This window comes from Tetrao urogallus (assembly GCF_951394365.1).
Source record: "Tetrao urogallus genome assembly, chromosome: 5".
NCBI lineage: Eukaryota > Metazoa > Chordata > Aves > Galliformes > Phasianidae > Tetrao > Tetrao urogallus.
In genome coordinates, this window is record NC_136818.1 from 9,431,327 (window position 1) to 9,448,831 (window position 17,505).

Sequence of the window (17,505 nt, forward strand, 5' to 3'; positions counted from 1 at the left end):
CAACACAAAATTGAGGAAAACAAATGGGAGGTGACCCAGTGGGCCACTAACCCAGACTCTCTCGCTGGCCTGCAATCTAGTCTGGTGGCAGAAAGCAAAATTGAACATTGGCACTCTGAATTAAGATGCTGGCTTTTAACCCCAGGGAACCTCGGCCTCAAAATGGCGCCAGGCCGCTGCGGGCAGCTCCAGGGCGGAGGAGGAGGAAGACTTCTATGGGGAAAAGCACTTCTGTGTCTGTTGCAGAGATGTGGGGTGGGCTTTTGGGCAATTAGTGACCGCTTTGCTGATCGGAGCCGCATCTCGTGCCAGCTGAGCTCGGCCCATCTGCTAAGGGCCCACATGGCCTGCCTGCTCCCAGGAGCCTTCGGCACAAAGCACCCAGTGGTGCTGCCCAGACGCCTTCCATCGGCACAGAGATGAGGTTATGTGGGCCTGCAGTGCTGGGAAGGAGAGTGCCCAGCACACGGCTGCCACTCAAAGTTCAGAGCTCACACTGATGAGCTCCAGTTCTCAGTGCTGACCTATCAGAGAAACACGGCTCTCCTCGCCTAGATGTATTTTTGGAAGAGGGGAGGGGGAGGAACATCACCCGTAAGAAGGAAGGATCGATATACAGATCACTAATTCTATTTGCCAACTGCCTGAACGGAGGGCATGGCTGAGACAGGTGGTCATGTGCTTCCCAATGCTTTGAAAAATGCTCATCAGATGCTACACAGTGCTTACCATGCCTATCAGCAATGTGCAGGTCTAAAAGCAAAAATTAAAGTTACAAGCAACAGTGTAAAGCGATGCTGCCGAAAACTTCCTGCAAGTGCCACCCAGTACAAGAAAAATGAAACCAATTTAGGTCCAGATTAAGAAACAGGAACTAGAGATGAATCAATTTAGCCTGTTGGGTTGGGTCGTCATATATCATGGCTCAGCAGTGGAGTGGGAATCAGACAGACAGTATGAAACCCTTCCCCCCCCTTCTGCAGGCTTCTAGCTCTGATCCCTGTTATCAATTAATTTAACAGAACCCCTCTACATAGACAAGCACACAGAGCATTCAGACTTCTTAAATGGCAGGACAGAAACTATTTATCACACACAAATCTCAAAGGAAAGGAGCAAAAAAACCAAAAACCCAACAAAACAACAACAAAAAAAACAGCAGTTAGGAAATTCTCCACCTGAAACACCATCTTGCCTTCTGAACCTCAGTGAAATAAAGGGCCTTAAATAAAAAGCCCTCCTTGCTTCTTTAAAAATCAGCATTATTGGAAAGACTCAGCAAGACACAGAGGTCCTTCCTGTAATTTCTATTGGGTTTTGCTGACCTTTCGCACCTTCTGCAGCATTGAAGCTTCAGCAGGACAAGGTTATTGTGGAACAAGGCATTGTGTGCATATATACACACGCACACACACGTGCATGCAAAGAGACACACACTCACTCACCCCTCCACTTCACAGCAGAGCTGGCACACGTGTTGTTTGGAAAGGATTCTGGGATCCTTCAAAAGGTGCTAGCTAAAGCCTCTTTGATCAGATTATTAAAGCTATGTCAATTTTATCACTTGAGCTCAAGTGTTCTGGAAAATGTCAAATCCTTTCAGCTCCTGCAGTTTAAAGATTTTCAATAGAAGTAGATCTGGGAGGGTGGAGGGCTGCTAGTCTGATAGGCAGGAGGCCTGGAGCAGTATCTGAGACAGAGGCTGACAGATCAGGGCAAATGGGATGCGTGTATTCTTGAGTCCTGGCCACCAGAATATGTACAATGGCCGAGCTTGTGCTAAGGGCTACACTGTTTCAGTACTGACCTGTGAGCTCTCCTGCTCTGCGGTCTTTGGCCAAAGTCCGCTCACCAAGTATCAAACGGCACACAGCTCATGTTTGGTATATGCCAAAAAATTGTCTTGCAAAAAGTGCCGAGACTGCAAAGCAGTGTTAAAGCTTCCTCTGCAGCAGGGAATTTCCTCAGCTATAACTCCTGATGGTGAACAAAAGCTTTGCCAGGCTGCCTGAACTATGAGACACCCCGCAATGTGCAAGTGACACAAGCTTCTGCATCAGGACCAGGGCAAGAAGTTAATTAACTACATTAAAGAATAACTTTCTTTAAAGTCTTCATTTCAACATCAGGTTTTTCCCCATCCTAAATTATCAATATATCTAGCCCAAAGTGTAAATATTCCCTTCTTAAAACCTGCTTTTTCTCATGTCTTCCATTTAATTCAAGCTGCTTTGCCTCTCACTTGATCTTGGGACGTTTTATTTCAGGCAATTACCAACTCAAAAAATCCCATAATTAACAGCCCATGGCAACAGTGGATAGCCTGCACTTGTATGCTTGGACTGCCAAATGATGCCTAAGCAGGACACCTCCTGAGCTTGTGGGAGTAAGCTGAGGAAGGAGGCTGTTACTCAATCACAAAGTGCAGAAAAAAAGCACTTTTTTTCCTCTCCTATGCTGGAGGATATCCAGCTAGCAGAGAGGGAAAGGAAAGGAGATGATTGGGGCACCTGCATTATTGAACATTCAAACACTGAGAGTCAAATTTCTGATTCGACTGGAAGGGTTGGTAAACATAGAATAAACATAGAAACTGAGAAATATTTTTGTTAGTAACCATACAGAGATATAATCTGGATCTTAATTCTCTCAGTGAATCTCCTGCCAAGTTATGGGACTGCTGGGATCCCCCTTGTTGGAAAGATGGAGGGTGGTACATGCAAGTACATTAGAAAAGACGGAACAGAGACAATGGACTGTCCTCAAAAACAGAGATAGGTGAGAGTCAGTGGACTCCATAGTTCTTAAACCAAGAAGAAATAAAAGCTATCCACTTTACACTCACTTTTCAATGTCACTGTTCTTACAGGTCTTCTGCATGGTTTCCTGTTTACTGCTTTCACCATTACTCGTTGAGGGCATTTCTGTTGAGGGAAGAACAGACAAATTATTAACAGAACAGGACATTTCACCACTGAGATGAAGTAGTCTAAGTTACAGTTTCAGAAGCAGAGGACTCCGGTGAGACACTTTCACGTCAATTTTTCAAGAGAGGAGACCAATACCACATACCCCTGCCTGGCAGGGAGGCCCTCTCCCTGCATAGCACAGTTCCACAAGTTAGGCTGAAAGTACAGTATGTACCCTCTTTTCACTACAAACTGACTACCCTTGCAGATGTGCCAACTGTTTAAGCCAGGATTTAATTCAGAAAGGTTTGATGCAGCTGTTGCACCAAAAAGTACTTCCAGAAAGGTGACTATAGAGCAAACTTATCCAGCCCAGACTCTGCTCTCAACTTCCCCCTTTTTCCAAGACCCTTCAGGCACAGACAGGAAGAAAAATATATGCCAGTAAGTAGTATGACAGAACAGTCTGCTTGTGGCTCTCTTCTCAACCAGCAGTCCCATGGCTCCTCCCAACACAGGAGGGGTGTGAGCCTCCAGGAAAGCTAACAGTCAGAAACAAGCCAGATGAACCATCCTGGGGCCAGTCCCGGGGCTGCAGGTTCAGCACCACTGCCTCATGTAAAAGGTATGAAGAAAACAGAGCTCATAGCAAGCACCATCAGAGCTGCTTCCTCATCACTGCTGTGGCTGCAGTTACTGAAGCTGAACACACCTACGAGCAAGTGAGCCTACATCAAAGAAAACAGATGTGATTGCCTACCCCACAGAAGCAAATGCCTGCGATAGATATCTTATGTTCTTCATTTAATCATCATGCCTTTGGCAAAACTGCTCCTACCCAACCCCCTCTTCCACTGACAGTCTCTTATGTCTTGTAGGTACTTTAAAAGCTGGGAATCAAAAGCCCAAAGCATTGCTGTAACAGAACAGGAAACAGAATCACTGGGACAAGTCTCTTCAGGTCACTGAGCTTCAGCTCCCTTCCTAAGGGAGCTAAAATAGCACTGCCCAGCTCTGGAAATGGATTTGGCATCTACAGCTGGAAAGCGCCAGGTTTTATTATTCTCATATTTTCACTGGGTTGCTGCTTACACTTCCAGTGCTGCTGGCATTAAATAAAACAAAGCAACAGCTGAATAGGTTTAACCCTCCACCCCTCAATTAATCATACGAGCTTCCAAATAATTTGAATTACTAATAATGTGAATTAAAATTTCACATTTACTCGTTTGTTTGCTCTGGAGTCTCTGCAACAAGTCACAAGGTAGCATAGATCCCAGAACCTCCAGCATACCCCTTTAAAGATGTGAAGATGATAAGCAGCTGAGGGAAAAAAAAAAAAGCAACAGGTGCCTATATAGTTTAAACTCCTAACAGCTGAACAACAACATTACAGTCAAGCTCTGATGGCTCCCTCTGTGATATAGCAGTTTGTCTTTTAGCGACAAGACAGCAAGTCAATCCAACCCTGTCTCTATCACCATATCACTTACAGTTCCATTTTTGGGAACTTCCCCAAATTCACTGGCTACAGTTCACTGTGCTATAAATAAAAAAAAAAAAAAAAGATAACATAATAGATTGCACACACATCTGCTGGTACTGCACAAGAGCACCTGTACCTAGCATTTCCCTAATTACTGGTAATTGGAAGATACGGAATATCTATCTGCCCTCCTGTAGCTAACAGATGAATTATTGACATGCTTAACACTCACCATCGCTGGCCCATTTAGAAAACTCCGGCGTTATTCGAGTACTGGGTGTGCCACCACTAAAAGAGAGAAGGGCAGAATGTTAAAGGTTGAATGTGGAAGATTTTGCTGCTTGGGAAAAGCCAGTGATTCCGCCCACCAATCCAAATACATCTCTCCCAACACTTCTAACTATCAGTCTAAGCATCAAATGTGAGCTGCTGGCTTGCTGAAGGAGGTGTTTTTGTGTTAGCCCGCATCTCTACCAGTGAACTCCCAACCTGCTCTTCTAGCTGAGACCTCTGCTGAATCACACGAGGGTTGTGATGCTGACTGAAGGCTTGGGAATCAAATAGCACCTGTGACCTAAAGCTCGTTCTCGAATACCCAGCTTCAAAGATGAAAACCCTACCAGTGAACAGAAATCCTCCATGCTGCAATAGCTTCTTGCTTTAGAACTAACTGTATGCCATCACAAGCCCCATCCTTCTCATTTTCCCATTTGAAGAATGACAGCATTGAAGTGCAGACCACTCCTGGCCCCATCCATTCATTTGCAAGCCAGTAACAGAGGCAGTAAGAGAAAGGAATCTTCCCAGGAGCCTGTATACTTGTGGCTGTATAACATTTCAGCTCTAGGAGCTGTGACAGCTGTGCTCAAAAGGTAACACAGGCTTATGCTTCAGGGCATCAGCTGATTTACCTAATTTACTGCATTCCTACAGAAAGTTGCCCAAATTTCAAAGTGCTTTCACAAGCAACATTATCCCTTCTGCTTTACAGAGAAATGTGGAAAGACTTCATACAAACAGCAAAACATCTTAGGCGCAAGTCACATGAAGGAACTGGGTTTCCACATCTCACATCCTCAGTGGTCTCACTTAAGTGTTAAACGTCCACAGCCACTAATAAGGGACGCTGATATCTTGTTACAGCGCTTCTTTTTCTTAGCTGTGAAGGGGCTTTAGCATCTCTGAGGCACGTCTGTGGTCTAGCACAGTTTGCAAAGTACTGAATGGATCAATGGTTTGGATCCAGTATGGCAAATACACACTTCTATGGAGTGGAACCTAATTTGGAGCTAGTGTTTGTGACAGACTATGCAGTAAGAAAACTTCATTTCACTGCTCTATCAATCACTTCAACCTTGACCTCACAGGATCACTCTGCAAAAGAGACAGAGGGGTAATTTAAGCCCTGCTTTATGCAGGGCAGAGGGCTTAGAAAGCAATCCTAGCTCTCTGTTAAGACTCATTTTACTTGCCTGAAATGCTTCCCCAAGCGCCCTGAACACTGTCTGCCTACATTCTTGACACATGCTTGTGGGCACAGCACTCATTCTGCCCAGACCTGCATGCAGGATTAATCTGTATACCCTGCAACACAAATATGATGCGATGAAATCATACCTTAGGTGCCAGTCTCCTAATACATGGCAAGGTGTGCACAAAGCCCTGACACAGCACAGGTTCCCCATGGCTAGAATCCACCCTTTGTCCAGCACTGCTCAGGGAGAAGATAGCACTGGCTGGGCAGTGTAGTGGTTAAGGTGGGGAAGTGTGTGCAGGGAAGCTTTATGAGGCTGCACAGACAGAAATGGAGACCCACCTGTTACACAGTGGTTCTTCGTAAGACTCCCTTATGGTGGTCCTTTGGTCAAACAAACAGATACCTTCCACAAGCTGAGATTCCCCAGAAGTAACAAAAGCGAATCAGAAAGGCACAGCACTTACTTTAAAACAGCACCTCGGAGCGCCTCCCTCTCTTTGGCTTCACCTGGCTCTTCTCCAGTGCAAGGGATAACGTCTGCCTCTGTGTACCTGAGCACAAGGAGTTAAGAAACATACAGCCTTGCTGCAGACAATGGAAAGAATTTTGAGATGGCTGGGACACTATCTGGGATACAGAACGTATTCACATCAAACCTCAAAGGAACAGCAGCTGGTATCCATGGAGAGGCTTGCTTTTAGATTCTGGATAACAGTTTTGTTTTAGGTGGAAAGATACAGACAAGTCCTTAGACAGCAACAAAACCACAGCTTTTCAGAAGAGGAAAACCAATTCCTCAACCTCTAAAAGTGAAATTTGCACAACTCTACTATTTCTGTTTGAAATATGGAGATCAACAAGCTAAAGCTAGATGCTTTGGTGTTAAAGACCGGTTCAGATCTGAACACAATCTAATTCTGTAGATTTATATTCCCTCTCAACACAGCTATGTCAGTGTCTGCCTAATACCCTTGTAGGAAGTCCTCCTTGATGGCTGCACAGCTGCTGTAGGGCAGAAGTTCTGGAGCTGTGTCTGAAGAGTCTGGCTCCCAGCTGGAGTTCCAGAAAACTGCCCCTAATGAAGCATCTAACAAAAGGAATAAAAACTTATTCTCGCAGTTACAGCTGCAGGTGAATAATGCTCAAAATATTCACTGCACAAAACCCCTGAAATCAAACAAACATCTTGTGGAAAATAAACTACATTTCTAACCACAAAGCTGGAAAAGCTACCTATACAGAAGATGCTTGGACAGACACAAAAGTTAATATCACTTACGAAATACAGACTGGAGAAACAGTAGTTTTGATCTCCTTCAACATCTCATATAGACTTCACTAACAAGATCTGAAATAGTTCCGCATGTATACAAGGACCTCAAAGAGAGGAAACTGAGAATCCCTATTAGCTCAAATAATGTGGTAACTGGGGAAGGTGGTGCCCTTTCTAGTACGGCTGGACACACTGCCCAACACTACCCAGAGCAGTGCTACCTAAGCACTAGCTGAAGATGGATCTCTAGGCTCCCTCTCAGTTATAAGCCTTTCAAAAACGATACTGTGGTTTCCCGTATTCGAGTGTGTCGTCCCCATCCACATCCAGGTCTGCGTCGCTGTCTGGATTCTCTTTGCCGCTGCACATGATGAACCCAGAACCTGGAAAATAAAACAACAGAATGTGCTGGTGAGCATTTGAAGTGGAGACCAAGCAAAGGAGATCTTCTAAGGATAGGGGTACCAGCCTGCAGGTCATCCTTTACTCTGAACGGGCTCACAAAAGGTATCATCATTTAAAACAAACAAGTAAACAATGCATTCAGGGTTTTTTTTTTAATTATTTAAAATGTTTAAGAAAAGCAAACCTGCTTGTAAGAAAACATCAGACTTCAGTCATTAGCAGCCCCTTATGAACACTTCCTACGTGAGCAAGTTCTAATACAAGTCAACAGGAGTCCTGTACTTCTAGCAAGAGTTGATCAGGCACAAGCCCAGTCCCAAGCAAGAGGAAACGATGCCAGCTGTGCAAGTACTCCTTTCTAGCAGTATATAGATTTATTTTGGTTCCAAAGCATTCTGTTGACTGTGTTACAGCTGGTTGTAATCAGGTTTCTTTTAACTGAATGCAAGCACCTACAGAAGATGGATCTTCACTTGCTATTTACTACCTGAAGATTAGTAATAGGAGGGAAACCCTTATACTTACCCTCTATGTGTTTGAACACTGGACATGCTCTCTCCCATGCAATTGAAAAATTGAACAAAGATCTCCTGCTACTAGGGTAGTGCAAGGCCCTTATCTGCATTCAATTCTATAGCAGATTTAAGGTGAGTTGTCTTGGGACATAAACTATACAGACCTAATTCTGCTCACTCTGGCTGCCTCCAGCACGCTCCTTCACTTACCATCCCACTCTCCTGGGACAGATGGCACTAGGTGGAAGGCAAAGGATGGGGCACAAACAAATGGGTGCTGACCCAAGTCTATGACCAGGCCTTCAAGCACATCCTATCTGCTAACACCCAACAAGAAAGGTAGAGGTGGCCTTGACTTTGCATGAATGTCCCAAAGATGGTAGATTTCTGCATTGTCAATCTAAGTGCAGAAGACAGGCTATCATTAATATAGGAATGGTGAACATGAGGTGCATCTCTGAAGAAAGATGTTATCAGAACCTAAGTCAGCCTTTCGAGTGGTATGATGGCTTGAGTTGGGCTCCCACAGTCTCACATGATCAGCAGCAGACTTGTACTTTCCCAGCTGAGAGGAGTGAGCTGTATTCCTAAGCCTGCATCTGTGCAGAGAACAGGGCAAAGCGAAGGTCTCATTTCCAAGGACACCATGCAGACAGAGCCCTTTACTGTCGCTCTCTAGGAATGGATGCTTTCACTGATTCATTAAGCCCCCAATAAAATTTGTTTATATGGATTTGATATTTCTCTTCCCTGAATATAAAGAAGGTCCTTAACGAGGGATAACCGTAGCACAACGATTTTAAGACTAACCTTTTCTAGAAGCATAAACTACCTTTTACTTGAAAGTAATTGCCAGCCTTAATTTCCAGCAGAAGCAACGCTACTAGCATCGACAATGCACATCCACCCTGTGTGTCAGGTAGTGCAAGAGGTGCTCGTAGGTCAGCTCTGCAGTGACATCAGGGCAGCCTCCTTCCATCAGAGCCTTTATAGGTGTAGTGGCCACACACTGCCAGCCAACATATGTCATGAGCTGCCTCCTATTGCTGCAATGGCTCATCTAGTAAATCTTGAAACCTTCAGTTCATCACAATGTTTGGGAGAAGATTTAGAGTACTAAGAGAGACCTGTCAAAGAAGCTGGATAGTCTTTCAAAGCTGCCTGAGAAGTCGCAGGGGGCGATGGGGCAGTAATTTACAGGCATGGCATTTAACCTGCAGTAACACCATCCCCTGCACCTGGCATTGCTTTAGCCCATCACTTCTCAAAGGCCATAAACTTCGGACATACAGGTCTTCATTTTTCTTTTGTAGCTGTGGGAAACACAAATCATGTAGAGCTAGAGCTGTGACTTGGCCTGTCCCAGAGGTGATCTGAATGTTAGCCAGATAACGAATACTTGGAGACTGCTGGGAGGGAAAGGGGTCCAAAAGAGTGAATCTAAGAGAGACTGCTCCCTGCATGTCTCTCTCTGAAAGAATGCCAAGCACTCAGAAATCGTGCATCTTTCTATCAATTTTGTTCCCAAGTGACTTAAGCTGACTAGTGGTTTATGGTTAGAGCTTAAGAAAAGAAGATCTGCTTACTGTGAAACAATTTACAAATATGAAGGCACCTTGACTTCAGAATCCCAGTGTCCTTGCTCTCAAAACCTTTGCACTTAAGAAAATCCCTTTTAAGTCTGTAATGGTAATACTCCACAGATCTTTTGCTAAATCTAGCTCTGCAGTAGAAATGACTGCATTCCCAACAGGGTGCTTTCTTTCCTACTGTACACAGGAATGTATAGGGGAAGGGTTTGGACAAGACATGTTCAGATGACAGATGTGCACTGGGAGAAGAACAAAACAGAGTAGTTCACAGACTAAGCTGAGCTGTAGTAATAGGGCAAATTTTGCTTTCTGATGGAACAGGGACTCCCAAACCAATGCCTAAAAGAAGTCACAATAAGGTGATCCAACTCTGAGCTCTACGCAAAATATGGACTATTTTTTTAAAGTGTTTCTTTTTTTCTTCTTAAGTAAGTGTAATTCATTGTAACATGGTAGAAATAAACCCAACAAACGAATTCAGAAACTGTACACTAAACAAAATAAGCTCTGTACCAAGAAAGATTCAGTGTAGCCGCGCTATCAGTTAAGACTTCAAAGGTTGCCTTAAAAAAAAAAAAAAAAAAAAAAAAAAAAGTGGGGGGGAGGGGCAGGGAAATGACAAAACATGATTCCACTGCAAATCTAAAAGTCTATAAATCCCAGTACTACCACTGCATGTTGAGAATGTGAAAGAGGAGGATGCCAAGCTTGGTCCAGCATCCCCTGCAGGAGGGCTGGTGGCAGGCCGCTCATTTTGATGCCTTCACCTGCAGCAGGGATGGATCCTGAGGCCAGTTCTGATGGGCTGGGGTTTAGTGCCACAGCTCCAACCCGACTCTCCTTGCCTAACTTCCTGAGGTTGCTTCCATGCACAAAGCCAGTGAAAACACCCACACAGCTGTTCAAATATTTGACGTCTGAACTGCTTGACATTATTCATTCATCTCAGGCTCATTCAAAACAGATTTCTGGACAAGTGCTGTTATAAATGGATTAAGAGGGACACTAAATGCAAGGAAGGCCTGATAGGATCACACCTGCTTCTCAGTAACTCAGCCCAAGTGTAAAGAGGGCTCAGAACTTTAGCTCATGCTGACAGCTCCACAGTACCATCCAGAAGCGAGGAAGATGCAAAACGGAGCACTGAGGGCACTGAGCAGAACAAACCAGCTCTGTAACGGGTCTGTTTCAGACCCAAAGGAGGAGATGGGGAGCTTCCAGAAGACCCCCAGCCACCACACGTGGGTGATTTGCAATCCAGCAGCGTGCCCCTGGCTCCTTGGCAGGGCTTTGCTACCGAAGGACACGCAGTAATTCACTGCATCCGCAGAGCTGCCTAGAGCGCACTGCTAAAACCAATGCCGCTATCCAGAGGTCAATGCTCAAGACCAGAACTTTATCCCAATGTGTTAATAAAGTGAAATCCGACAACTGAATGTTAAGTTGTACGCCTGACCTAGGAATTCACAGGAGATGTGATCCCGAGGCTGTTATTCATAAGAACAGCTGCGAATCTTACACAGAGGGTCACCTAAAGCCTCAAGAACATAATTCCACATGTGAATTTGAAAATGCTACTTACAGATTAAACCAAAGCACAAACTCTCTTACATCTTGTTGAAGAATTGTTTTTTGTTCTTGCTGTGCACTTGGCAGGAGGCAACCACTAGTCATGTGCTGCCATCCCCGACACAATTAGCCTCCTGATGCGAAAGCACCACAATGCTCTGACAGTCTTAATCCCTGCTGCCTCCTTAAGGTCCAGACAAACAGGAGTGAGCAGGCAGGTCAGGCACTGGGGCCATTAAGCAGAGAAAAAACAAAGTTACAGCTCTGTCTCCAATCCCCATTGCTCTTGCAGCCAGGTGCTCTGACAAGCAATTCCAGCACTGGTATTGAGTGGCACCTCTATAAACCCTGTGACAGTTTGGGAGACAAACTCCCCCATCAATCAGAGTGTACCTATCAAGATCACTTACCTAGAGCGCCCGCTGCCCTCCGGCACTGTGTACACAGCTTTGCTTGGGCTGGCCTTGGAGCAATCCACCTGAGCTCCGATTCAAGTTGGTTTCTGAAAATTTTAGGTGATCTACAGAAGCAAAAATGTTTCTGAAATACAGAGGCCGAGCTCTGAAAAGCAGGACATACTCACACGCCTCTTCACCACCACCAGGCTGCAGGCACTGACAGGCTATAGGAATCAGCTGAGCTTGAAGGAGACAGGGAAACACTTCGCACTTCCTTCCACGTACAAATTAATAATGGCTGGTGATAAATCTCAGCAGAAACCTTTTTTTTCCCTCTTTTCTAAGTTTTCAGAGCACTTTGTTTTCTCCTAAGCTGTCCCCTATGCCTAAGCATCCTCCCTGACCTCTGCACCACTCCTCAAATCGCAGCTCCTTTGTGCAATCCCCCCGATGACAGGTCATCTCAACATATCTTCACTGAATGGCAGCTCTGGCTCAGATAGAGAGTCATTAACATGATATATATAAACAGATTCACAGAACAGAGCAGATAAAAGGACCTCACATTCAAGTCCCTCCTTTTCTCCATCACGCTCGGCAGCAGATGGTTGCAGTGACAACATATGCTGCTTCAGGTGTTGGCACTGCTGTCTCTCATGCTCACATGGAGACTGGCGGACAAAGGAACAGAAAGGTGGGACAACCAGACCAGTGTAGACCCAGATCTCTCAGCCAAATTTCATCAACACAGCAGGGAAAACACAGGCCTACTGTGCTCCTCAGCTCTTACCTGGGCAGAACGGTCAATAAATGCACAGAGAACAGCTGGTCCCCAATGCCATCCCATCAAACACAACCAAGGAACAAAATTAAAGTGTTAGTAGTAGTATTAGCCACACCACTGTTGTGACAGCAGCTACTTGATGCTGCTCTTGCTGAAGATGAAACTCACAGGAATAACCTGGGCTTGGCTCTCAGGAATGAAAACTTCCTATCAATATCGGTAACACATAAAATTCTGGATTTAAAGAAATATTTCTGTAAGCGGGTCTAAATCGAAATCCATCTCAGCATGCAGCTCTATTGGGGCCTGTGCTGGCTGGGAAGAGGCATTCATTCTGCTCACAGGTAATTTGCACATGTTCAGGAAAGAGAAAAAGTCTCCCATAAATCTCAGAACTGCAGCCCTCGCTAATTATACTCCTTGCAGAAACCCCTTTCTGCACAACCTCCCCTTCCAGCACGTTCACTCTATTTTCTTAACGAAATGTCACTCGTTGGCTTCTTGCAGAGTAAAAACAATGAGGGCAATAAAAGTAGTTTATGCAGACACACGGCCAGGCCTCACACACACTTCCCGAGAATGGCTCTAAACTGGGTTTATTTCATCAGCTGCTGAAGTATCCCAAACTAGCACTAAGAGGACAAGATGGCACGGATGCTGTTTTGTTTTAAAAGGCGTTTGGGAAGAAAGAGAAAGCCATCAGGGGTTCTCGAAAGGAAGAGCGAGATGGAGAATGAGGCCAACCTCAGCCCTTCTCTACATTCATATCACTTCCCCAGCCATATTTTTGGACAGTCAAATCGTTCCCCCATCTTTCCTAACACAAACAGGGACAGAACACTTCTCCTAGTGACTTTCACAGCCTGTTGCAGGAAAAATGACATTTGGAAACCATGAAAAGCTGCTTGCAGGACAAGGGTTTCATTTCTCAGGAGCGAGATCCATTTCAAGCAAAACGATGATTTACCTGAAAAACTGACACCCGCCTGTGTCATCACAGCGTGCACCTGAAATAGCAGATGCATCAATCGGAGGCCGTCTGTTAGCTCCCACAGCAGCACAAACAAGCTGCCAGAGAGCCAGCGGCTCAGCAGCATCGCGGATGCTTACAGCAGTTTTTGCTCACAGATCAGAGGAACAGCTGCCTTTAAAGAAAGGGCCATATAATTTTATGACCATTAACATCATTTTGCAGCAATGTGCTGAACAAAGGGCAGGCAAGCTCCGTGGGTAAGGGTAAGAGCCAGCTGCTGTGAGGCTCGGGGAAGAGGCACTGGGGAGCTATCTAGGGGTAGGTTTCTTCTATACCTCCCAGGTACAGATCGTGGCTATAGATGGGGATGCAAAGATCTGATCTGGTGTGGCACCTCCTGCAAAGCTGCCTCCCTGAGCACTGCACCAGCACAAATCTCGAAGGTGAGAACAATCTCGCGTCGATCTCAAAGGCTGCTCTTCAAAACCCACAGCTGAAGCACAAAAGCGGCAGCAACAGCCACAGCCTTTGCAGCCACTCGTTTTTCAAAGCCGGAGAAAGGTGGATCTGAAAGCTTTTGTTCCCCCGGGGAGAGGGTGGAAACAAACAAAAAAGGAAGAGGGAGAATTAAAGTAATCTTGAATCGCTAAGCAGATTCACATCGCCGGATCAATAAGCACCACTGACAGGGATCACAGGAATGTCGCAACTTTGCCAATAACACAGCAGCACGGCAGAGCTGGCGGGATGACTTTTCTAAGGCAGCCGAGCATGAAGCGGCAAGGCTGGCGCGCAGCTGGAGCAGCACCCTGGCTTACAGCGGGCCCTGCCAGCTCAGCGCAGTTTGTTTCAAATAACGATGAGCACAGAGATTCCACTTGTCAGGGAAAGATGGGGAAAGGAACAAAATTTCACAGGCCGAGCCCACGCGCTCTTCCCCCAAACTAATTCTTTTCCAGGCTGGAAACAAGAAAGAAAAATCAGTGTTAATTTAATCAATTGATCAGCCTATTGATCGGAAAACTGGAGCTGCTAGTTAGCCGTGTGCTGCAATGCCCTCAACTCTGAAACCACAAAACACGCCATCGATTTCTTCGCTTCCAGCTCCAAAACAAGAAATAAAGCCGTGCTTTCAGCGGGAAAGCAACTTTCCAGGATGCGAGCAAACGAGTGCAACCGGCCAGGAAACAGGGTCCGCCGCACCCCGCCAGTTCCAAACTGAAATTAGTTACAGATGCAGTCACGGTGCCTTGTGTAAACTCTATCGATTGGGTAGCTGACAGTCTTCGGAGCCTCCATGCTAGGACAATCAATCCGGCTGCAGTGTCACCTGCCACTTTGCTGAACAGTTGACAATGCAATTATCCAGTGTGGAGGCAGGGAGTTGGCGTGTGTCAAACGCAGTTAGCCACTTTCCGGGCACTACTCGATAATGCGTTTCACCACCGAGTGTAAGAAGAGACATGTGGAGACAGGAGCTGTTTAAAGCCATTGAGACCCGTGCTCCTTTTTCCTTCAGAAAAATCTCACTGCCCCTGACTTAACAACTGTATTCTAAAATGCTATTAAAATCACGTCAATCAGCTGTGCGGTGCTCAGGGCTGAAGTTTGACCCGAGGCTCCCAGAAGAAGGTTGCAGTTCTGGCAAAACTGCAGACGCTTGGGGAGAAAACATAAAAATTATCAAATGACTGTCTTCAAGCCTAGGACTTTCAAATCCAAAGCAGACAGACCACTAGAAAAATGGATCGGAGAGAGCAGCTAAGCAAGAACAGCAGATGGGACTGGAAGGTCTTACACCGCTTGTCTGAAACCTAGGAAAATTGAAGTTTAAGGGGATGCTGTCAACTTGAAATCCAGTCAATTTTAAAAACTGGAGTAGTTTCAGGTGCTCTACCTGCTCCCTTACTCCCCCTGCCAATTTGCAGGGGTTTACAACTGCTTCTTCTGTTTTCTTTTTAATTAATTTTTTTCTCCTTTCTCTGTTGCTGGGTGACAGACATCCCTTCCCCCCCTCAAGTGATATACATAATGCCATCAAATGGAGATAATTCCCCTTCATCCCACAGCAACTCTTTTTCTGGTCAGGATGACTGTTGCTGTTACATAAATCAAACAGCAAGAGATTTAGTTGATTGTGCTCCTCTCAGCTAATGCGTTCTGGCAGTTTGAGCACAAAAATTAGGTTCTCAGATTTTTGCATGCGTTAAAGTTAATGAAAATGTAGTATCAACAATCACGACTTTTAGTGTCTATAAGCGTCGATTTCTTTTTTTCTTTTTTTTTTTTCCCCCCCCAAGTTAATGTGATTTTTACTTTGCTGAGACCTATTAATCACATGATGTTCCAAAATGATGAAACCAATTGCTTGAAGCATTACGTGAACTTTAAACACACACGATATTGAGCAACACTTACGTGGTGGCTTCATGATGGTTTTTATAGGTAAGGTAGGTTTTTTTTTTTTTAATTTCAAATCAGATTATTCTCACCTCTTTGTTCTACTGACCAAAGTCAGTCCGACATCAATATACAACACAGTGCCTAATAGACATTTATTAGTCACAGAATCCCTCAAATTCTACACATCATTATAAGCTATGGTGAAATAGTCAGGTATATATAGGAATCACATGAGCTACAGGACTACACAAACAGATCCGCAGCATTTTTAGCTCAAGTATTACCTTACAGAGAAGTATTTCCTCTCAAAGGAGAGATGCCAACATGAAGAAATGCTCGGGCTACTCCATCAGACAAGTACGAAGTGCTGTCCTTCAGCAACGAGAGGATTACTAGGATTACCACCATTTTACACTATGGCTAAGGTAAGGCATACAAGCATTCTGGAAGGAAGCAGCCCTCTAAAGAGAGGTTAAGGCATAAAATAAGCACTTAAGAAACATCAGATTTACACATCTCACCCACTTCAAAGCTTACAACAGGTACAAGTGGCCAGCAGTAGGTAGAAAGCTGAACATAGGAAAGCAAAATTGCCAAGAAGGAGAAAGTGAGAAGAACATTCAGATGCAGATGCAGTACTGCATTCACCTTACAGACCAAGCCATGAAGAAAGCTCTGCTGGAAACGTGACAGAGAAAGGCAACGAACTGAATTCTTGAAAAGTAGGAGGAAGATCAAGAATTTCATTATGGCAAAGATTCCCCATACTCTCACCACAGACTCCTCTGCATCCAAGTTGAAGTCTGCTTTAGAATGACATGGCAAAATGAATGAATTCTGACTCATCCCATAGAAACGGGGAAGATGATTCTGGTTACTCAATCAGTCTTCCAAAAAGGCCTAAGTACACCAATGACATTTTATTTCCCACATGGCCTTGTAGGAGAAGTTGCAAGTTTCAGCTCAAATTCCTTTCCAGAATATATCAGTTTATACCTTCTTATTGGTATGACCCTAAATGCTGTGTGAAGCTCATCACACAGAAAAATGGGAAATCGCCCCATCTGCAGAAGCTTTCCTGCATGCCCCATTATACTTTATCTGAAAAAGAAGGCACATCTGTCTCCTAAGTGGTTTTAGTTGTGTCAAGCTCTTCTGCGCTATCTTCACAGCATTAGAGAAGTTGTTCCCTCATGCTTCAGTTTCCCTATACATGTAAGAAAGAGACAGTATTTTGTTGGAAGAGTTCAATGATTGTTATATTGCACTGAGCAGCACAGCTGAGTTTTCCTCTTCTATTTGGAGGAAATATCTTCTATTTCTTTCTGCCCTGGTAGTTACCAGACAAAGGTCACTGTACTCACCAAAACCTTCTGCTGTGGCAGGAAAACTGAAGAGCATCTACTTATATTCTGAGGACAGGATTTTACACTTGTGAATGTGCTTCTAATGTTAGAGGTCTTCAGAAAGAAAACAAATGCAGGAACATGCACTACTGCCATAGAGCTTGCTTGGACAACTAACTTACAGAGGAAGGCCAGTCTACATCATTTGCTACTCAAACCAAGGCACATCTGATTCTGCAGAGATAAAGCTGGCTGTGGGACTGCAGCCATCTGCTGTAAACTTTCACACATTTTAATATAGTCTCACTTTCTACACAGCTGCCCTAATCATACACAACATGAGATTCAATGCAAATGAGTACCCTGGGATAACTA

The 17,505-nt window shown here is 44.7% G+C and overlaps 1 protein-coding gene across 4 annotated transcripts in view; it reads right to left on the bottom strand.

The window, feature by feature from the left end:
• The window catches only part of RNF220 (ring finger protein 220), a gene marked incomplete at its 5' end in the record, with an annotated part of 155,928 nt that overhangs the window by 18,479 nt on the left and 119,944 nt on the right, over positions 1–17,505 (bottom strand). For all 4 annotated transcript variants that reach the window (XM_079536010.1, XM_079536008.1, XM_079536007.1 and 1 more), the window contains 4 exons: positions 2,846–2,924; positions 4,628–4,683; positions 6,337–6,423; positions 7,432–7,528. In XM_079536010.1, the coding sequence (XP_079392136.1) occupies positions 2,846–2,924; positions 4,628–4,683; positions 6,337–6,423; positions 7,432–7,528 (319 nt within the window). The remainder of the gene's footprint in view (positions 1–2,845; positions 2,925–4,627; positions 4,684–6,336; positions 6,424–7,431; positions 7,529–17,505) is intronic.